The 23,801-nt window shown below is 43.6% G+C and overlaps 1 protein-coding gene across 4 annotated transcripts in view; it reads right to left on the minus strand.

Annotated features, from left to right (window-relative positions):
* gtpbp3 (GTP binding protein 3, mitochondrial) overlaps positions 1-23,801 on the minus strand; it is a 47,501-nt gene that overhangs the window by 5,665 nt on the left and 18,035 nt on the right. The window contains exons 4-8 of one of the 4 annotated variants that reach the window (XM_072274337.1): positions 21,098-21,156; positions 17,756-17,821; positions 14,795-14,904; positions 12,808-12,889; positions 4,000-4,181 (exon numbers count right to left, since the gene is read on the minus strand). In XM_072274337.1, coding sequence (XP_072130438.1) covers positions 4,000-4,181; positions 12,808-12,889; positions 14,795-14,904; positions 17,756-17,821; positions 21,098-21,156 — 499 coding nt within the window. The remainder of the gene's footprint in view (positions 1-3,999; positions 4,182-12,807; positions 12,890-14,794; positions 14,905-17,755; positions 17,822-21,097; positions 21,157-23,801) is intronic. The other 3 variants (XM_072274338.1, XM_072274339.1, XM_072274340.1) reach the window with 3 other exon arrangements.

Consider the following 23,801-nt stretch of genomic DNA (forward strand, 5'->3'; position numbering starts at 1 on the left):
AATTTCAGGAAAGGAAGTCAGGTGAATACACACCAGTCCTCATTGAGGGGTTAGCCATGGAAATGGTGAGCAACTTCTTGGATATCAACATCTCAGCATCTATTTTGGGCCAAACACATTGATGCAATCACATAGAAGGCACCCCAGCAGCTGTACTTCATTAGGAGATTTGGTACATCACCAAAGTCTTGCAAATTTCTATTGGTGTATGGTGGAGAGCATTCTGACTGGTTGCAATCCTGCCTGGAATGGAAAGGGGCTGCAGAAAGTGGTCGACTCAGCCAGCTCCATCACAGGTATGACCCTCCCCACCATTAAGGACATCTTCAATGGCCAGTGTCTTTAAGACGGTGACATTCATCTTTAAGGACGCTCACCATCTGAGACATACTCTCTTCATGTTACTACCGTCAGGGAGGAGGTACAGGATCCTGACGACCCACACTCAGTATTTAAGCAACAGCTTCCTCTCTCCACCATCTGATTTTTGAAAAGTCTATGAATACTACTTTGTAATTTCTCTCAGCATTACTAAATTTTGTGCCTCAAATTAATTTTCCCATCTTGCACCTTACTACACCTGCAAAACCAGACTTCACAGCACGTCAGTGATAATAAACCTGATTCTGATCCTGAGGGTACTCTTGCTGGTCTCATCAAAAAGTATGCAATGATCACTTCCACCAAGGTTATTGTGGCCAGATGCACCAGTTCACTGGGTGTATCCATCCTGGTTCATTCACTGTTTAGGTTGATTCAGTCTAGCAGCCACGTCTTTCAGGGCTTGGCCAGCTCAACACTGTAGTGGAGCTACCAATTCCCCTTGGTGATAGACATTGAAATTCCCCCACCCAACCAGCAGGGAGAACTCATGCCAATTAAAGCCAGATCAAGGGCTAATTTTTCAGCTATCCCCACAGTCAAAAGCTACAGATATTGAAATCCAATTCCAGTGTGTGAACTTTTTCTATGACTTCTCATTTTGGCAACTTTTCACCATATGTACATTTTTTCATTCCCACCAAAGAGGTGTGTGCATTTCCAGTCTTGTGAGGCAACTATTCAAGTTTCTGAACAAGTAACCACCTCCCTAACAGGTGCACAGCATTGCCCAGATGACATAGCAGACACTCCAACTTCCTTTCTCATGGGCTTTTACAGCCACCAAGTGAAGTAACGAATGCAATCAGAAGACCACTTAACACGAGGAAATCTGCAGATGCTGGAAATTCAAGCAACACACGTAAAAATTGCTGGTGAACACAGCAGGCCAGGCAGTATCTCTAGGAAGAGGTATAGTCGACGTTTCGGGCTGAGACCCTTCATCAGGACTAACTGAAAGAAGAGCTAGTAAGAGATTTGAAAGTGGGAGGGGGAGGGGGAGATCTGAAATGATAGGAGAAGACAGGAGGGGGAGGGATGAAGCCAAGAGCTGGACAGTTGATTGGCAAAAGGGATATGAGAGGATCATGGTCTAGGGAGAAAAAAAGGGGGAGGGGGGGAAGCCCAGAGGATGAGCAGGGGTATAGTGAAAGGAACAGAGGGAGAAAAAGGAGAGAGAGAAAAAGAATGTGTGTGTGTGTGTGTGTGTGTGTGTATATATGTAAAACGGATGGGGTACGAGGGGGAGGTGGGGCATTAGCAGAAGTTTGAGAAGTCAATGTTCATGCCATCAGTTTGGAGGCTACCCAGACAGAATACAAGGTGTTGTTCCTCCAACCTGAGTGTGGCTTCATCTTTAGAGGAGGCCATGGATAGACATATCAGAATGGGAATGGGACGTGGATTTAAAATGTGTGGCCACTGGGAGATCCCGCTTTCTCTGGTGGACAAAGCGTAGGTGTTCAGCGAAACAATCTCCCAGTCTGCGTCGGGTCTCGCCAATATATAGAAGGCCGCATCGGGAGCACCGGATGCAATATATCACCCCAGCCAACTCACAGGTGAAGAGTCGCCTCACCTGGAAGGACTGTCTGGGGCCCTAAATGTGTAGCACCTGTTCTGCTTACAAGGATAAGTGCTAGGAGGGAGATCGGTGAGGAGGGATGGGGGGACAAATGGACAAGGGAGTCGCATAGGGAGCGATCCCTGCGGAAAGCAGATGGGGGGAGGGAAAGATGTGCTTAGTGGTGGGATCCCGTTGGAGGTGGCGGAAGTTACAGAGAATTATATGTTGGACCCGGAGGCTGGTGGGGTGGACAAGGGGAACCCTATTCCTAGTGGGGTGGCGGGAGGAAGGAGTGAGAGCAGATGTGTGTGAAATGGGGGAGATACATTTGAGAGCAGAGTTGGAGGAGGAGGACGGGAAGCCCCTTTCTTTAAAAAAGGAGGACATCTCCCTCGTCCTGGAATGAAAAGCCTCATTCTGAGAGCAGATGTGATGGAGACAGAGGAATTGCGAGAAGGGGATGGCATTTTTGCAAGAGACAGGGTGAGAAGAGGAAGGGCAGGGTGAAAATTGGAGGCAAAGTTAATGAAGTCAACTAGCTCAGCATGCGTGCAGGAAGCAGCGCCAATGCAGTCGTCCATGTAGTGAAGGAAAAGTGGGGGGACAGATACCAGAATAGGTACGGAACATAGATTGTTCCACAAAGCCAACAAAATGGCAGGCATAGCTGGGACCCATAGGGGTGCCCATAACTACACCTTTAGTTTGGAGGAAGTGGGAGGAGCCAAAGGAGAAATTATTAAGAGTAAGGATTAATTCCGCTAGACGGAGCAGAGTGGTGGTAGAGAGGAACTGGTTAGGTCTGGAATCCAAAAAGAAGCGGAGAGCTTTGAGACCTTCCTGATGGGGGGGCGGGGGTGGATGCAAGTATATAGGGACTGGACATTCATGGTGAAAATAAAGCGGTGGGGGCCAGGGAACTTAAAATCATCGAAAAGTTTCAAACCGTGAGAGGTGTCACGAACATAGGTAGGAAGGGATTGAACAAGGGAGGATAAAACAGTGTCGAGGTATGCAGAAATGAGTTCGGTGGGGCAGGAGCTAGCTGAGACAATAGGTCTGCCAGGACAGGCAGGTTTGTGGATCTTGGGTAGGAGGTAGAAACGGGAAGTGTGGGGTGTGGGAACTATAAGGTTGGTAGCAGTGGATGGGAGATCCCCTGAGCGGATAAAGTCGGTGATGGTGTGGAAGACAATGGCCTGGTGCTCCTTAGTGGGGTCATGATCGAGCGGTAAATAAGAGGTATCCCCGAGTTGTCACTGTGCCTCGGCAAGGTAGAGGTCACTGTGCCAGACTACAACAGCACCCCTCTTATCAGCGAGTTTTATAGTAAGGTTAGGATTAGTGCGGAGGGAGTGGAGAGCAGAATGTTCAGAAAGAGTGAGGTTGGAAGGGGAACAAGGTGCGGTGAAGTCGAGATGGTTGATGTCCCGTCGGCAATTAGCAATAAAGAGATCCAGAGCAGGCATAAGACCAGAGCGGGGTGTCCATGAAGAGGAGGAGGGTTGAAGACGGGAGAAGGGGTCATCGGTGGGGGTGGGAGAGTCCTTGTCGAAGAAGTAGGCTCGAAGACGGAGCTGGCGGAAGAACAGTTCAGCGTCATGGCGAATGCGGAACTCGCTGAGGTGTGGGTGAAGGGGGACAAAGGTGTGGTCCTTATTGAGGACAGAGCGTTCTGCCTCAGATAGTTGAAGGTCGGAGGGGACGGTAAAGGCTCAGCACAGATCAGAAGTGGGATCAGAGAGGGGAGGGGGAGGGAGGCTGGTGGTGTCAGTGGAGAGGGGAGGGTTGGGGTGAGAGGAAGAAGAAACCTGTGAGGGCCCAGGTACGTTACATATCTACCATACTGTCAAACTGAAGGCATGACACAGCACCATTGGTCCCAACACTGTCCCACCACTGACAAAACATAGTCTGACATCTTGCAGGAATACTCCCCATACAGAGATGGACAACTGAAGGGATGAAGTTTGAACCCACACCCTGCTGTCTGTCACAACTTGGTGATTAAGCAGTTAATACCATAGACAAGTGCATTATGATGAAAATACCTGCTGAAAGCTTGCTTGAATACATCTCCTCCCACAGCATCAAAAACCACACCCACTCCTTTATTTCCAGTCAGTTTTTTCACCTCCTCTTTCAGGCTCTGTGTGGTATAATTGATGGCTGCTACAGCACCTCTTTGCAATGCCAGTTCGCTCTTTTCATCTGTTCCTGCCGCAGCAATGACCTACAGAGAAAGAGAGAGAGAAGATAGAGACAGAGACAGACAGATGGAGAAAGAGAGAGACAGAGGGACAGAGAGAGGGACAGAGAGAGAGAGGGACAGAGAGAGAGAGGGACAGAGAGAGAGAGACAGAGGGACAGGGAGGGTGACAGATGGAGAAATAGAGATAGAGAATGTCAGTGCTCATCAATAGAGACAAGGTGGTTGCTAGATATGCTTATGAAGATTGCTGAATTAGTATGCCAATCACTTTTGAAAATGCTTTTCAAGATGTGAAAAATATGCCTGCACAGTAACCAAGAACTATAATATGTAGTGAAGATTATGTTTCAGAGAAATATATACAACAGATAGGTCAGTGACTAGATTGTCTAATTCAAGATACAGAAACACAAATAGTTGAATTAAACCAGACCGTTCCTTATGCAAATCCCACATTGTGCCCATGTTGACCAAGGAATAAATGACATGCTATCAGTTAACCCCAGCATATGGAAATCAAAAAAATTGCAGAAGCTGGAAATCTAAAATTAAAAAAAGATAAAAAAAATATTGGAAACACTCAGCAAGTCAGACCCATTTGTAGGAAGAGAAACAAGAGTTGACATTTCAAGTTGAAGACTCTTTGTCAGAACAGAGAATGCTCTGTCAAAACTGAGTTGAAGTATATGTAACCCCTACAATGCCAGTATTTAACAAGAAGCCAAAATCCATTCACAGTGACAGATGTTGACGCGAAACCCTATTCTAACATGGCATTAAGCAGACCTATGACTACTCATGAGCACATTCAGATGACTACAGCAAAAGTATTCCAAACAGTTTGTCACTCAAGCAATCTCAGATCAACAGGGTCACCAGAAGCCCCAAATTCAGTTCCTGTCTCCAGGTAGCAATGCAGAATGGTCCAACCTTTTGGCATTGGTTTCATATAGAACTCATGGCCAATATAACCTTGCTTATTACATCTTGAACTGACTCAACTTGCCTGGACTTTCTCAGAGATAACAACAATCTCTTAAAAACTTTTTGATGTCTTGTAAACTAAAAGCTGATTAATAAAATCCATGCTACACATGATTCTCCATTCCAAAAAAAGTCTACACAATACACCGTGTGCCTCCTTCCCATCAAGATGCGCTCAACAATGCTGGCTACCTGATCAGGAGGAAACTCGAGAAATCCTTTGGAACAAGGAGTAGAAATCAAGGAAGCAAACAACATATTGTTCACTATCTCCATGTTCATTACAAAGGAATTGAGAACAGCTTTTACAATAGGTCATTGACAATTTTTATAACTGGCAACCAGGTGAAGTCATTTTATGGTTTTGGATAGAGGCAGTATTGCAAGTGTCCTCCCAACACCTTCAATTGAACGAACAATACTGAAGTCTGCATGTGAGGAGACAGTTATGTGCACTTACCAAATAAATAATGCAGTCTGGTGAGAAAGTGGAACTCACTACCAAATGGTAATTGAAGTGAAGAGCATAGAAGACATTAAGGAGAAAAGTTGAGAGAAAAGAGGAAGAAATTGATTTGATGAAGAAAGGTAAGTGGGGGGGGGCAAGAGGCTTATGTGTCTCCCACAACAGATCATTTATATGCTGTCATTAGATGGAAATATTTCTAAAATTGCAGCCTATCATCTTATCACGTCAAAGATAGTGTGGATAGTTTCAAAGTAAATGATTACTTTGAAACATGAAAACATGGTTGACATTTTGTACCCTCGGAGGATGTACACTTTGGAGAATTCCACTGAGGAGTGGGAGAAATGGTGTAGGCTGATGGAAGAATTTATAAATACAAGAAGATCCTGCGCTTCTCAGACTGATCTGTGGGAATTACAACATCTTCCCACGTCATAATACACCAGACAAAGCCCAACACCTCCAGCACTGTAGGACTCCCCACACATATATCAAACCCCCTGCACAATTAAGGGAAGTTCTGAAGTTTAGCCTGAAGGTACTGCATTCTGATTTTTGAGGCAGGAATGCCATCTGCTGACCCAAATCTGCAAATGAACACGAACATGAACTTCATCAAGCTGTTAAACTAAGTTGTGAGGGGAATACCTTCTCCAATATCACAATGATTCCAAAGTGCTCCAGCAAGCCAATTATGACTGTTTCCTCCATCAGCTCCACAGTGCCTGCAGCCCCTATTGCCATCATATAAGACACCATGTAAAGATGAGGAACTCACTGAGCAGGAATCACCAAGATGATCAACCCTAATCCAAGAATACCTCTCTTTGTAATATGTTCTCAGCCCAACCAGAGCAGTTTAAACTTAATATCTACTTGTGTTGGGCATTTTTACCCCCATACGCATGTCTGATATAAAATGAGTTCAGGAGAAACAGTCGGCAGTTTGACCACCAATCCCCATTTCCCAATCCCACTAAGAGGAGGCTGTTTATGTTGAGCTGCCATTACAAGTCCAATATAAGCTCAAAGGCAACATCAAAAATCAAGAACTGCAGCCAATGGAAATCTGAGAGAGAAACAGAAAATGCTGGAAACACTCAGTAGGTCAGGCAGTATCTGTGGACAGAGGAGCAAACTTAATGTTTCAGGTCATGTTTTTTTTTCCCTCTTTCTAATTAATTTTGAGATGTGGACATCACTGGCCAGGCTCATGTTAATGGTCAGTCCCCAGCTGCACTTGGGAGGTTGGTAATAAGCTATCTTCCTGAACACTTGTAACCTGGATGAATGGTGGAATTGTGATAAAATCAAGGTCATGAGGATGCCATTGCCCTTCTTGGTGGTAGAGATGCTTTAAGAGGTGAGTAAGTAGTGTTATTTGCAGGTGATACAGAATGCAGCCAAGGTGAGCCAGTGGTGGAGGGTTTACGGTCCCTTTTGAAAGGGATAGATAAGATAGAAGTAGGAAAGTTGTTCCCATTGGTAGGTGAGACTAGAACTAGTGGATATTGCCTCAAGATTCAGGGGAGAAGAATTAGGGCGGAGATGAGGAGAAACTGTTTTTCCCAGAGAGTAGTGAATCTGTGGAATTCTCTGCCCAGGGAAGCAGTTGAGGCTTCCTCACTAAATATAGTTAAGAAACAGTTGGATAGGTTTTTACATAGTAAGGGAATTAAGGGTTATGGGGAAAAGGCAGGTAGATGGAGCTGAGTTTACGGACAGATCAGCCATGATCTTACTTAATGGCAGGGCAGGCTCAATGGGCCAGATGGTCTACCCCTCATGTTCTTATTATGTTCTTATCAATTATAGAAATATAGAAAACCTACAGCACAATACAGGCCCTTCAGCCCACAAAGTTGTGCCGAACATGTCCCTACCTTAGAAATTACTAGGCTTACCTATAGCCCTCTATTTTTCTAAGCTCCATGTACCTATCCAAAAGGCTCTTAAAAGACCCTATCGTATCCGCCTCCACCACCATTGCTGGCAGCCCATTCCACGCACTCACCACTCTGAGTAAAAAGCCTACCCCTGACATCTCCTCTGTACCTACTCCCCAGCACCTTAAACCTGTGTCCTCTTGTGGCAATCATTTCAGTCCTGGGAAAAAGCCTCTGACTATCCACACGACTAATGCCTCTCATCATCACATACACCTCTATCAGGTCACCTCTCATCCTCCGTTGCTCCAAGGAGAAAAGGCCGAGTTCACTCAACCCACTCTCATAAGGCATGCTCCCCAATCCAGGCAACATCCTTGTAAATCTCCTCTACACTTCCACATCCTTCCTGTAGTGAGGCAACCAGAACTGAGCACAGTACTCCAAGTGGGGTCTGACCAGGGTCCTATATAGCTGCAACATTACCTCTCGGCTCCTAAACTCAATTCCACGATTGATGAAGGCCAATACACCGTACGCCTTCTTAACCACAGAGTCAACCTGTACAACTGCTTTGAGCGTCCTATGGACTCGGACCCCAAGATCCCTCTGATCCTCCATATTGCCAAAAGTCTTACCATTAATGCCATTTTCTGCCATCATATTTGACCTACCAAAATGAACTACTTCACACTTATCTGGGTTGAACTCCATCTGCCACTTCTCAGCCCAGTTTTGCATCTTATCAATGTCCCGCTGTAACCTCTGACAGCCCTCCACACTAACCACAACACCCCCAACCTTTGTATCATCAGCAAACTTACTAAACCATCCCTCCACTTCCTCATCTAGGTCACTTATAAAGATTACAAAGAGCTAGGGTCCCAGAACAGATCCCTGAGGCACTCCACTGGGGACCGACCTCCATGCAGAATATGACCCGTCTACCACCACCCTTTGCCTTCTGTGGGCAAGCCAGTTCTGGATCCACAAAGCAAAGTCCCCTTGGATCCCATGCCTCCTTACTTTCTCAATAAGCCTTGCATGGGGTACCTTATCAAATGCCTTGCTGAAATCCATATACACTACATCTACTGCTCTTCCTTCATCAATGTGTTTAGTCACATCCTCGAAAAATTCAATCAGGCTCGTAAGGCACAACCCACCCTTGACAAAGCCATGCTGGCTATTCCTAATCATATTATACCTTTCCAAATGTTCATAAATCCTGCCTCTCAGGGTTCTCTCCATCAACTTACCAACCACTGAGACTCACTGGTCTATAATTTACTGGACTATCTCTATTCCCTTTCTTGAATAAATGAACAACATCCACAACCCTCCAATTCTCCGGAACCTCTCCCGTCCGCACTGATGATTCAAAGATCATCGCCAGAGGCTCAGCAATCTCCTCCCTCGCTTCCCACAGTAGCCTGGGGTACATCTCATCCAGTCCCGGCGACTTATTCAACTTGATGCTTTCCAAAAGCTCCAGCACATCCTCTTTCCTAATATTTACATGCTCAAGCTTTTCAGTCTGCTGCAAGTCATCACTACAATCACCAAGATCCTTTTCCATAGTGAATACTGAAGTAAAGTATTCATTAAGTGCCTCTGCTATTTCCTCTGGTTCCATACATACTTTCCCACGGTCACACTTGATAGGTCCTATTCTTTCATGTCTTATCCTCTTGCTCTTCATATAATTATGTGGGCTGCTTTGCCCTGGATGGCATTGAGCTTCCTGAGCCCTGTATCCAGGTGAATTCACTCATGCTCCTGAACCATAGATTCAGAAGGTAAACTACTCACTACAAGATTCCTACCCTTGTAGCATCAGATGGTTTAGTCAATATGGAACTCAATATATAAGTTTGCTGATGACACAACAATTGTAGGCTGTATCTTGGGTTTGAGGACAGAGAAGAGAAGAAATTAAGAACATGGTGGCATGGTGCAAAGACAATAACCTATCCCTCAACGTCAGCAAGACGAAGGAATTGGTTGTTGACTTCAGAAGGAGTAGCGGACTGCACGACCCAATTTACATCGGTGGTGCGCAAGTGGAACAGGTCAAAAGCTTTAAGTTCCTCCGGGTCAATATCACAAATGATCTGACTTGGTCCAACCAAGCAGAGTTCACTGCCAAGAAGGCCCACCAGCGCCTTTACTTCCTGAGAAAACTAAAGAAATTTGGCCTGTCCCCTAAAACCCTCACTCATTTTTATAGATGCACCGTAGAAAGCATTCTCCTAGGGTGCATCACAACCTGGTATGGAAGTTGTCCTGTCCAAGACCGGAAGAAGCTGCAGAAGATCGTGAACACGGTGCAGCACATCACATAAACCAATCTTCTGTCCTTGGACTCACCTTACACCGCACGCTGTCGGAGCAGTGCTGCCAGGATAATCAAGGACACCACCAACCCAGCCAACACACTTTTCGTCCGTCTTCCCTCCGGGAGAAGGCTCAGGAGCTTGAAGACTCGTACGGCCAGCTTTGGGAAAGCTTCTTTCCAACTATGATAAGACTGCTGAACGGATCCTGACCCGGATCTGGGCCATACCCTCCAAATATCCCAACCTGCATCTCGGTTCTTTTGCACTACCTTACTTTCCATTTTTCTATTTTCTATTTATGATTTATAATTTAAATTTTTAATATTTACTATCGATTTGTAATCCAGGAAGCGGGAAGCGCAGAATCAAATATCGCTGTGATGATTGTACATTCTAGTATCAATTGTTTGGCGACAATAAAGTATAAAGAATATGCTGATTAGAATTGAGCCTCAACTCCCATCTTCTACTCACCAACTCCCCCAGTGCAATGGTGGGGAAGTTTGCAATGACACTGGAGGTGGTTAGTTTCTCTCGTTTCAGCTGGTCATTGCCAGGCTCTTATTATTTCTATGGCAGCCCACAAAGAAATGCTGTGTAGTTCTTGCTGCTTGAAGCCCAGGCTGCTCCATTTTCAGGGCTTTAATCTGATCAATTGTTTGCAGGATAACTTAGAACTATTAACTATATGCTTGTTTTGTTGTTTAGTGCACATGTAGGTATATTCATCAAGTTGGCTCTTTGTTCTTGGTATTCCTGGTACTGCTGCTAGGGTGTCCTATTATATTCATTGCTGAATCCAGGGTATTCCCTGGCTTGATAGTAATGCTGAGTGAGGGATATCCTGGGCCATTAAGTTACAGATTGTGAAGGAGTACACTTACGTTCCAAGCTGCCAGGTCAGTTCAGTGCTGTTGCTACTGAGCTCCTCTTGGTGATGGTTGTGGAAGTCAACCATCCAGTGTGTTGGAATCAGATTCAAGACAGCACAGGTATTTAAAGAAAAAAGCTTTGCCATCCTTCCATGTCACTCAGACTCCACAGTGCTTTATTGTTAAGTATTCACAATGTTGGACAGGAAACAACATTTGTTAGTGTGCAAATGCAAATATTTTCCCTAAGTAAAATACTGCACGTTGAAAATTCAAAATAGAATAGGCAAGGGCAAAGTGTTCTACAGCACTGACAACCTCTGCAGAGGGACCTTTCCCTCGTTCTGTTCATCTCTCCACAATACTCCTACCAAACTGCTGGGCAAGAGAGCACCAGATAGAAACAAGATATACCAAAAGTTTCTTCGGATACAAAGTGTAAACGAGAGGTGGGAATAGATGTCGGGCCACTGGAAAATGATGCCATAGTGGTAGTAATGGGGAACAACAAAATGGCGTATGAACTTGCATCAGTCTTCACTGTGGGAGACACTAGCAGTACGGTGGAAGTTCCAGGTGTCAGGGCATGAAGTGTGTGAAGTTACCATAACTAGAGAGAAAGTTCCTGGGAAGCTGAAAGGTCTGAAGGTAGATAAGTCACCTGGACCAGATGGTGTACACTCCAGAATTCTGAAAGAGATAGCTGAAGAGATCATGAAGGCATCAGTAATGATCTTTCATAAATCACTAGATTCTGGAATGGTTGCGGAAGACTGGAAAATTGCAAATGTCAATCCACTCTTCAAGAAGGGAGAGATCCAGAAGAAAGGAAATTATAGGCCAGTTAGTCTGACCTCAGTGGCTGGGAAGACGTTGGAAGGATGAAATCTCAGGATACTTGGAGGACATGATAAAATGCGCCAGAGTCAGCAGGATAGACAAAGGAGAATCCATTGATGTTGTGGACTTCGATTTTCAGAAGGCCTTTGACAAGGTGCCACACGAGACTGCTTAACAAGCTATGAGCCCACAGTATTACAGAAAAGATTCTACTTGGATAAAGTAGTGGCTGATTTGCAAGAGACACAGAATGGGAATAAAGGGAACCTTTTCTGGTTGACTGCCAGTGACTAGTGGTGTTCCACGGAGGTCTGTGTTGGGACCGATTCTTTTTACATTATTTATCAATGATTTGGATGATGTAATTGAGGCATTGTTGCAAAGTTTGCAGATCAGATGAAGACAGGTGGAGAGGCAGGTAGTTTTGAGGAAATAGAGAGGGTAGAAGGACTTAGACAGATTAGGAGAATGGGTGAAGAAATGGGAGATGGAATACAGTGTCAGAAAGTGTATGGTCATGCACTTTGGTTGAAGAAATGAAAGGGAGAGAAAATACAAAAAACTGAGGTGCAAAGAGACTTTGGAGTCCTTGTGCAGGATTCCCTAAAGGTTAATTTGCAGCTTGAGTCTGTGGTGAGGAAGGCAAATGCGATGTTAGCATTCATATGAAGGGGACTAGAGTATAAAAGCAAGGATGCAATGCTGAGACTTTATAAAGCAGTGGTGAGACCTCACTTGGAGTATCGTGAGCAGTTTTGGGCCCCTATTCTTAGAAAGGATGTGCTGAAACTGCAGAGGGTTCAAAGGAGGTTCACAAAAATTATTCCAGGATTGAATGGCTTTTCATATGAAAAGCGTTTGAGGGCTCTCGGCCTATATTCACTAGAATTCCAAAGAATGAGGGGTGACCTCACTGAAACCTATCAAATGGTGAAAGCATATTTTCTATGATGGGGGAGTCTAAGACCAGAGGACACAGTCTCAGAATAGAAGGGCGCAGTTTTAGAACAGAGATGAGGAGGAATTTCTTTAGCCAGAGGGACAGCTGTTAAGGCCAATTCTTTATGTATATTTAAGGCAGAGGTTGATAGATTCTTGATTGGTCAGGGCATGAAGGGATACATGGAAAAGGGAGGAGATTGGGGCTGAGAGGAATATTGGATCAGCCATGATGAAAGGTGGAGCAAACTCAACAGGCCAAATGGCCTAATTCTGCTACTATATCCTATGGTATCAAAAACAAAAAGAGCATCAAACCTTGGCATTCAGGATGTGAGATGCAATGTCCATAGCAGCAAGTCCTGCTGCACCAGCTGCTGCTGTCACCAGAACCGTCTCCCTGGCAAATGTCAGCAGAAACAAGGGACACAACTTCAAATTAGATTCAGGCCTCTCAGAAATACAGAATCACATGCTCACAAAAAAACAAGTTGCATTTAATCATCCATGTCACCTCTGAACAACAGCAGCAAGGTACTTGGTCAATGACCAACACTTTGGTCGAAGTGGTGAGTTTTAATGACTGTATTAAACAAGAGTAATGGAAGTCAGGATCTTTCCCCATAAGCATGGAGCTGAGAAGCAATGTCCAGCATGGAACAACATCTCATGAACCAGGAAGCTCACAGAACTGGTCTCTGGGTACTGCTTAGCTGGTGATCTTAATCAAGATACAATTCTCCAAACCGACTGCCTCCAGGTGACACTTGCTAAGAGGCTTAGTTCAAGAGAAATGAGAATGGACTGGCCATTTTATTCACAATCACCCCCCCCCCGCTAAGAAAAATGCATCTCTAACAATTACACTGTATTGTTCTTGGCCCTTGGCAGAGTTACTGGAGTGGGAGCAGCTGTCAGTGCTGGTAAAATTACCATAAATGTGTGGCCTCTTTAGCTACCTCAGAATTGGAGTGAAAGTCGCAAAGTCATATTCGATCCCTGAGGACAACCTCAGAAGAAGGAAGAAGAAGCAGGTTGTGAATTTGGTGACAGTGATAACTGATTGCGGGGGGGAAGGAATATTAAATTGTGGTTTGAGAGAACTTGGATGAGATTGTCTAACTTTCACATTATTTGACATTTTCTTTTGAAATGAAAGCTCATTTAGACCACTGTATCTATGCCAGCTCTCACAGAACATTTTGAGCAATTCTATTCCCCATATTTTCCTGCCACCCATTCTCTTTCCCATACCCACTAACATCCACCAGAGTCTCCTGCCATCCACTTACACCAAGGGAAATATGGAGTGCCCAATTAACCAACTGAAGAGCACCTCTTTGGAATGTGGGAGGAAACAAAAGAACCTGGGAGAAACCAACCTATCTCACAAAGAGAACAGGCTCGAACCTGGGTCACAGGAGTCACTAGATGGCTACACAAACTGTAGTACCAATGGTGTTTGGTGTGTATGAAGAAAAACTTAGATCAGACTTAAAATTTGTTATAAATAGTGTAATCTAAGTAACAGGTTGTACCACAGACTTGCTAGACAGCAAGACTGCTCCAAGTGAAGTTGTTTAGGAGTATAGGTTGAAACTTGCTAGTCAAGCAGCCTTGGGACCTGACTGGTGTTGAGTCACAGAAAAATTGCCTCCAATCATCATCTTCGGAGCAGGAGAATTGTTCTTTCCAAGTACGAGCAGTCCTCAGGCCATGCGAGGGTTCTGAGGACTGTCTGTAAACAAAAGTTTCTTTAAATTGGAAATACTGTCACCTAAGATTAGAAAAGCTGCACTGGTAGGTTAATTAACTACAGATTAGTATAGATAAGAGAGCTAATTTTTGATTTTAGTTAGAATTAGTTAATTGGTACAGATCTATACGACAGATTCAAATCAGACCAGATCAAGGGAGCTGCAAGACCACAGATTGCTGGCTAGAGAGTTTCAACCTGGATTCATCTTCAAACTCTTAGGTTCATCTACTGAGAGTGAGACCACTTGCAAAGAAGGATGACGCAGGGGAAATCATACAGGAGTTGGATTAGTTCAATTGCTCTTTCAAGGAGGTATTCCGGAACTTTGAGTTCATCAATCTTGTTCTGTGCTGCACACTTCAAAATTTTGTCTACAAGGTTAAGGTAAATGGAATAAAATTGTAAAACGTATTTGTCACCATATGTAAGTTTTTGTCCCAGTTTTCACCATAAGCTGTTGCTCCCGCAATTGCCAGAGAACCTCCTATACTGTCTGCTGACAAGCACATGAAAGGCAAACTAGGATTGAATGATGTCACTTCTCACCCTGGCTGTGTATTTGCTCGGTGCTGCAGAGCCAGGATCGCTGTGCCATATGAAACCGGTAACATGCTTGCCATTTCAAACGATATAGTCTCATCAATCGGCCACAATACCTAAAGGGATTTCAGGCACACAGTTAAAACCAAGGCAGCATATTGGATATGCAACCAACCACCGCTGACCACACATTGTTCTCCCATCCCATATTCCTCCCTTTCCCCTCCAGCGTGTTATTACTCAATTCTGCAGTGACTTCTATGATCAAATACGTCATCATTATGTGCCACATTGTTAGATCATGGTCTTTCCATGATCATTATTGTTTTTGGCAAATTTTTCCACAGCAGTGGTTTGCCGCCTTCTGAGTAGTGTCTTTACAAAACGGGTGACCGCAGCCATTATCAATACTCCTCAGAGATTGTCTGCGTGGTGCAAGTGGTCCCATAACCAGAACTTGCGATATGCATCAGCTGCTCATATGACTATCCACCACCTGCTCCCATGGTTCCATATGACCCCAATTGGGGAGCTAGGCAGGTGCTACACCTTGCCCAAGGGTGACCTGTAGGCTAGCAAAGGGAAGGCCTGACACCTCATTTGGTAGAGAACATTATCTCCATCCTCCCACCCTTAGGCTTTTTAAAGCAACTGATGCTACTGGACTACAATGAGCACTCAAGTTAAAGGGCACACTTACAGCATCTGGCAAGCTTGCTCACACTACTCTGTAGGTGAGATGTTTACTCTAAACAATACAAAACAATGCAACCCAGCCTTAAACCATGAGAGCATTTGGACATATTTTTAAAACAAGGTGATCAACGATATCACTATCAATCAGAGTGACAAGGTCAAGGCACAAAACAATTATAGTTACATCATGAAATCTCCAGGGTTGACTGCTGGGATACATATCCAATCATCTCCACTCGGTCTGGGCTATAAGCAGTATAGTCGTAATGTCAGACAGCATGGAAATGAGCCCTTTGCTCAAGGTTCCGATCTAACCTCGTCCCATTTGCCTGCATTTCACCCAGATTCTTCTCAACCTTTCCTATCCATGTACTTGTCCAAATATTTAAGTGTTATTAAGTTACCTGCCTCTGGCAGCTCATTTCATAAAATGACCATACTTTTGGTGAAACAGTCGCCCCTCAGATTCCTATTCCCTTAAACCTACGTCATTGATTTCTTGATTCTCCAATCCTGGGGAAAAGGCAGTCCACATTAACTCTGGCTGTGCCCCTAATTTTATACACATCTATAAGATCACCTCTCAGTTCCATAAGACATTAGGGCAGAATTAGGCTATTTGACCCATCGAGTCTGCTCACCATTCCATGGCTGATTTATAATCCCTCACAGCCCCATTTCTCTGTAACTTTTGACATCCTGACCAATCAGGAACCAATCAATTAGAGAGCACAGACACAAAATAAGAGGGGAGAGAATTAAAACATACCTGAGAAAACTTCCTTACACAGAGGGTAGTAAATACCTAGAATGAACTGCCAGAGGAAGAGGTCGAAGCAGGTACAACTGCAACGTTTAAGAGACTCTTGGATAGGTACATGGAGGAGTGTGATTTGGAGGGTTATGTGTGAGCAAGTGGGGCTACCAGGAAATATGCTGTGGTTGGCATGGACCAGTTGGGCCGAGTGGCCTTTTTCCATACTGTATTACTCTATGACTCTGACTTCTTGACAGTGTGTAAACAGTACTAACTATGGCGATGGAAGAGCACGCGTGGTATTTCCATACCACAATCACAACTAGAAGTACATTGCCCTATCTTTCCCTACTTTTTAATTCAGACCAGTATTTGCATAGCTTCGGAAGCTGTTTAGCCTCTACACTCATATTAAAGACAATGAAATACATTTGATGGAGTTTCCTCGATTGAAGAGAGTACTAAAAGATTAAACTTCTTTAAAATACAGAACACAGGAGCCTTTTAAAGTGTGACAAAACTTTCTATCACAGACTCAGCTTTGTTCACCATAATGGGAACGAGGGATCAGCAATTGAGCTCCTTAATTACAGGTAAAACTAATTTAGCTGTAGGAAGGACCTAAGGTGACAAAAGGACAACTTACCTCAATAATTTTACCTTAAAGCAAATATACAATCAGCAAACATCATTAGTCTATTATACCAAAAGTATTCCTTTCCTCTTCATCTGAAAGCAGCATCTTTCCAAAAAGTTACAAGAACTCAAAAAGATCAGCTTACAGAGTTGTGTTCCGAATTACAGGGTTAAACTAACAAGCCTTGCTGGAACAGAAGAGTTTTCCTTCATCTCTCTCTCTTTCTCACAGCATAGTGAGCACAGATTCCCAGATAAATTAATACATCATGCTAGTTCATAACTTTAAAAAAAAATACCGATCTGCAGTTGGAAATGAAGTTTATGAAGATTGTGATGAGGTGAGCAAACACAACAAAATGTGTACGCGGGGAGGGGGCCAGTGCAGCAGCCAATGGAAAACAGAGTAAATGGCTTGAATACCCTCATGATGTTGCAATCCTTCACAGAGAATGAGAAACATATTAAAGTGCAACCTCTGTAGCAATGTTGGGTGTTGCAACAGTTGATTAAGCATGGCAAGGTGTCAGAGTGAGACATGAACACTTGAAGACTCAAAAAATCATTACTGAGCACTTTGCAGTTGGCTTGGTTTGTCTAAAGTCATAGCCAATGTGAGAACATGAGAAAGAAGTTGAGTGATAACCCAAACTCCACAGAAGAGTTGATTCAGCTGTATCCTTACCCATGGACTTGCGCTTTTGAGACATGACATATCCTTCTTGAGGTAGTATTTAAACCACAAATACCAAACCAAACATTAATTCAAACTGCACTCCTTCCACTCCATCTCAGCCCAAACGATTGTTTCACCCTGCAAGATCACGAGATTTTCAGAACAGACTTCATTGGCTGCTCTGAAATCGCACGCCACTCACCTTATGGTCAACGATGCACTGTTCTGCCATCGCTCCAATGGAAGTCACACCTAGCACTCGGTCTCCCTTAACAGAATACAAATTAAATCTCTCTTGATATTATATATATATATATATATATATATATATATATATATGTTGAACTTTATCCAACATGGGTGGGTATATATATATATATATACACCCATGTTGGATAAAGTTCAACAACGCATACAGATGATGATGAGGTGTGCTGGCACTACAACAAACCCCCCACCCTCCAAAATACAGGGAAACAAAAATCATAATGAAGAATCCAGCTTAGAATCAATTTTCTTTCTGAATGATGGTTTGGCATTTCCTGTCATGTCATTTGTCAAAAACACTGTTCCTTCAAATAATATTTGCATACATAGATTAAATACTTTATTATTTTCATTCAAGTTATTGGAGCTTTATTGCCACCGGATTTTCAACTTTCTAAACTCCAATTTTAATAATGGAGAATAAAAAGGGTATCAAAGAACAAGACAGTTCTGAAATAGCAAGTGAGAGAGCGACATCTTGTAAGGTGAGAACTATTTGAAGACCGCATGCCTTGAAGATGAAGAAAGGAAAGGCAGCAGGTCCTGATGAATAGGAATAGAACAAATTATCGCCCTTGAAGATTATGGAATTGAAAAACTTACTGATTTAATTGATGACATTTATGAGACTGCAATAATACCAGAAGAGATGAAAAAAATCAGTATTTATCACTCTTCCTAAGAAACCTGGAGCAATAGAATGTGAATTACGTTGAACCATAAGTTTAATTAGTCATATCACTAAGATACTTCTAAGACTTTTGATAACAAGAGTTAAAAGTAAGATACAAGCTGAAATAGCTAAAGAACAATGTGGTTTGTGAAAGACAAAGGTACAAGAAACGCGATATTGATGTTAAGGATACTATCAGAACAAGCTATTCAAGTGTAAAAAGATTTGTTTGTTTTATCAACTGCACAAAAGCATTTGATAAAGTGAAGCACAATAAGTTATTTGAAATATTACAGAAAACTCTAGATCTAGATTCGAAAGGCCTCCGCCTAATCAGAAAACTGCCACTGTAAGAATAGATGGAGAAGTGAGTCAGTTTACGAAAATCAAGAGAGGCGTTAGACAAGGGTATGTTTTCTCCCCTGATTTGTTTAATGTGTACAGCGAAACAATATTACAAAAAATAAGAGACATCTTGGGAATCAAAGTTGGCGGTGTCAATCAATAATTTTAGATATGCAGATGACACTGTGTTAATTGCAAGTACAGAGGAAGAACTACAAAACTTAATTGATATAGTTGTTGAAGAAAGTGCAAAAATGGTCTATCAATTGCAAAAAGACAGAATGTATGACGATATCCAAAAAGGAGGAGAATCCTTTCTGCAGGTTGAGAATAAATGGGGAAAACATAAAACAATTACAGAGCTTTTTCTACTTAGGAAGCTGGGTGACATCAGATGGCAGGTGTGTCATGGACATCAAAAGAAGAATAGGGATGGCAAAAGACCCTTTACGAGAATGAAGAGTATACTGACCAACACTAAACTAGGCATGACAACCCGCCTCAGAGCACTGAAATGTTACATTTATCCAGTTACGTTATATGGCTCAGAATGTTGGACAATATCTAGTAACACTAGGAAACGAATTGAAGCAGCAGCAAAGTGGTTTTTGAGGAGGATGCAAAAAATATCATGGATGAAATGAATATCTAATGAGGATGTCAAGCACAAAAAGAGAAATAATGTATGAGATCATGAAAAGGCAATGTAACTTCATTGGACATGTGATTAGGGAAGAGGAGTTAGAATGCATGGTACTTATGGGAAAGATTGAAGGGAAGAAAGCAAGAGGAAGGCAAAGACAAATTATGATGGAGACAGCTGCCAGAGAACTGGAAATGAATACCAGTGAATTGATCCACTTAACCCAAAACAGGAGTGTGTGGGCCATGGCAGTCAAAGCTCAATCTGGGCATAGCACCTGATGATGATGATACCTTGCTGGGACTGAATTTTATCTGAGCCAACAAAGAGAAGGGAGGTGTAAGTGGAGCAGCCATTCCCCTCAGTAATAAGTATAATGCTTTGGATACTGTTGGTTGGGGGGCGGGGGTGACCTACCACGTCTCTGGCACTCAGCTGGGATCTGCAGTTTAGAAGGGAAGCGGGGAGAAGAGGTGAAAGGGCAATCATTGGTTAGAGGAACAGAATGGAGGCTCTGTAGACGAGAACAAGTTTCCCATTAGTTTGTTGCTTTCTGGGTGCTAGGGTTAAGAATATCTCGGATCGAGTCCACAGCATTCTTAAATGGAAAGGTGAGCAGCCAGAAATCTTAGCCCATGTCAGTACCAATGACATGGATAGGATGGGTGACGGGATCCTGCAAAGTGAATTCAAGGAGTTAGGTGTTAACTTGAAGGATAGGATCCCCAGGGCTGTGATCTCAGGACTGCTAACTGAGAGGCCACTGTTAGTGAGGCCAGAAATAGGAAGATCATGCAGTTCAACATGTGGCTAATTTTTGGATCGTTGGACTCTTTTTCAGAGAAGTTGGGACACGTACAGACAGAACTGTTTGCACCTGAATTGGAGAGCTAATATCCTAGCAGGAAGGTTTGCTAGTGCTACCTGGGATTGGGGGCAAGGGGGGGGCAGGAGGGGAGAGGTGTCTAAACTAGAGTTGCAGGGGAATTGGAACCAGAGCACCAGAACACCAGAACAGATGGTTGTGGAGAAAGACAATGCTAAGCCTACACAGAAGGTCAAGAATCAAAGTGAGCATGGTGGGACCAATGTCCGAGCTGCTTATATGGCAATATGAGCTGCATGTATTGTAGGAAAGGCAGATAAGCTTATGGCAGGAATTAGCACGTGTAATTATGACTTTGTAGCCATCAGTGAGATTTGGTTGCAGGAAGGGCAGGACTGGCAGCTTAATATTCCAGGGTTCCATTGTTTTAGAGGTGAAAAGTGGGAGGGATTAAAGGCGAAAGAGTGACAGTACTAGTCAAGGAAAATATCACAGCAGTGCACAGTCAGGACAGATTGGAGAACTTTGTCTAGTGAGGCTTTACGGGTAGAACTGAGAATGCGTTAATGAGATATTATAGACCACTCAACAGTCCCCAGGATTTAGAGCAGCAAATTTACAGAGAGATCTCAGACTGTTGCAAGAAGCGAAGTTTCTGATGCCTATTGCTTGCAGGTTAAAGCTGACACATGAATCAGGGAAGCTTATCTGTGGATGTGCACCCTACAGCTTGGCATTAGCCTCCAAATACATTAGATGGACCCAATGCACCTAAACTGCAAAGTCTTACCTTGGAAACCCCTGTGACATTGGTACCAACTTCTATCACTGACCCCGCAAACTCCAGTCCTGCAAAACAAATGTAACCTATTGAGTAAATGCTTGAGACCAAGCATACAACTTCATTTGTCTACACATCCCTTGTTATTTTGTGACTATTTCCCCACTCCAGCCTGTTAACTCCTCTTCTCACCCGACTATTCACCTCTCCCTAGTGCCCCTCCTCCTTCCCTTTCTCCTATGGTCCACTCTCTTCTCCCATCAGATTTCTTTCTTTCCAGCCCTTTACCTTTACAACCCACCTAGCTTAACCTATCCTTTTCTAGCTTGTCCTCCTTCCCCTCCCCCACCTTTCTATTCTAGTATCTTCCCCCTTCCTTTCCAGTCCTGAAGAGAAGTCTCCGCCTGAAACATCGACTGTTTATTCATTTCCATAACTGCTGTCTGACCTGCTGAGTTCCTCCAGCATTTGTGTGTGTTGCTCCTATACCTCCTCCCTCTTGGTAGTAATGAAAAACAGCCAAAAAAACCTTAATCAAGTCACGTGGTCATCAAGTCAGTAGGAGGAAAACTCATCACTTCCAGCATGCTGAAGGCGTTTTGAAATTTCATCAACCTGCTGGGGCAGCAGGCTGAGCATAGCAGACACCAACAGAATCAACAAACTTATTCGCAAGGCCAGTGATGTTGTGGAGATGGAACTGGACTCTCTCACGGTGGTGTCTGAAAAGAGGATGCTGTCTAAGTTGCATGCCATCTTGGACAATGTCTCCCATCCACTACATAATGGACTGGTTGGGCACAGGAGTACATTCAGCCAGAGACTCATTCCTCCGAGATGCAACACAGAGCGTCATAGGAAGTCATTCCTGCCTGTGGCCATCGGACTTTACAACTCCTCCCTTGGAGGGTCAGACACCCTGAGCCAATAGGCTGGTTCTGGACTTATTTCATAATTTACTGGCATAATTTACATATTACTATTTAACTATTTATGGTTTTATTACTATTTATTTATGGTGCAACTGTAACGAAAACCAATTTCCCCCGGGATCAATAAAGTATGACTATGACTATCCTGTGAATTAAGAGCTTTCTCAAGTTTGTCCTTTCTTGTCACTACCTAGAAATCCTGGAAATGGTGCTCCAGACTGAATAAATCTAGGCCACCTAATAACGCGTACACCCTCTTTCATTTATCTCTCTGCAAAGTTAAAGGTCTGTAATCTTTCCAGCCCTCTCAACATGGACCTGGGCCTCTGCCAATTGATGAGCTATCATGCCCCTGGCCTTTGCTCTGCACTTTATCCACTGAACACATCCTCAGCTCTAGTTCTTATGTCCTCTTCCCTATGGAATCTTTCTCACTCTCTGCACCCCCCCGCCACCCCGGCACAGCCACATCTCTGTTCCAATGTGCTCAACCAAGAACACTTATGAATTTAACAGGTTTGCCCATTGGCCACCATTTCTGGCTAAATCAGATAACATATGGCTTAAATTACATAGAGTCATACAACATGGAAAAAGGCCAGACCAGACATCAAACATCTGCTTAGATTAATCCCATTTCACTCCTCAAACATTCCTATCAACTTCCCCTTTCCACCCTTCCTAACTTCCAACAATCACCAACACACTCGGCTCAATATACAGTAGCCAATTAATCTATCAGCTGAGATGCCTTTGCGTTGTGAGAGGAAACCCAGTGAGGAGAATGTGCTAACTCCACACAAAACATGCCCGTGGTCAGAACTGAACCTAGGTTACTCAAGCTACGAGACAGTTGTTCTACTTGCTATGTCACTGTACCTGTGCCCCAGCTTCAATTCAAACTGCCTTGTTAAACCTCTCTCTCCTTCTCCTTTAAGAAACTCACAGACTTCTTTATCATTGAGATAGAAACCATCCATTAGCCACTTACCTTCAAGGCTGCCAAGCCAAAGTCCCTTCCTTGTGGTTCCCTGCCTCCTCTGGATCTAAACTCCTGGATCTAAACTCCCATTTCATTGAGGTCCCCTGCCTCCTCAGGATCCAAACTCCAATTTCACTTGTTGCTTGCTTAACTCCCATCAAACCATCTCTGATCCCTTCTTCCAAAAAACCCCACCTCCTTCTCCCTTTATGTCAGCCCTACTAACCACCCACCTTCTCTTCCTGGACCCACAGTAGTTGATACTGGTAAAAGCTTTTCTCTGTACATACTGTTCCCTCTGCTTCAAATCTGCACAATGGCTCATCTGCTCAAAAATACAACTTCTGTCCTTGCAACTACCCTTTACCATCAGTCCTAATTCTTAAACATACATCAGCTCCTGTATCAATACCCAGTTTTGCTATGGCTCCACGTCTGAACCTCTGCAACAAGCCTGCATTTCCTCTACTGCACTGGCAGCGTACTGTCCAATGTTGGAAACTGTATTAAGTATGCACACGTGTGTGGCCACCATTCTTCTTTGACCTTTGACACAGCCAACCCCGTGGTACTGCAAGTGCTGATTGTGTGGAGTTTGCACATTCCCTCCATGTTTCCTTGGGTGCTACTATTTAATTCCATGTTCCAAAATCACCCTGGTAAGTTAACTGATTGCTGTAAACTAACCGTGGGTTAAGTAAATGCGAAAAGAAAGGGGAGCTAATGGGCACCTGAGAGGGAAAACTGCTGTGCTACTGGGGGGAAGGGGAATAGGACTGATTTGTTGGGGTCTGGAAAG

The sequence above is a fragment of the Mobula birostris genome, chromosome 12 (genome assembly GCF_030028105.1).
Source record: "Mobula birostris isolate sMobBir1 chromosome 12, sMobBir1.hap1, whole genome shotgun sequence".
NCBI lineage: Eukaryota > Metazoa > Chordata > Chondrichthyes > Myliobatiformes > Myliobatidae > Mobula > Mobula birostris.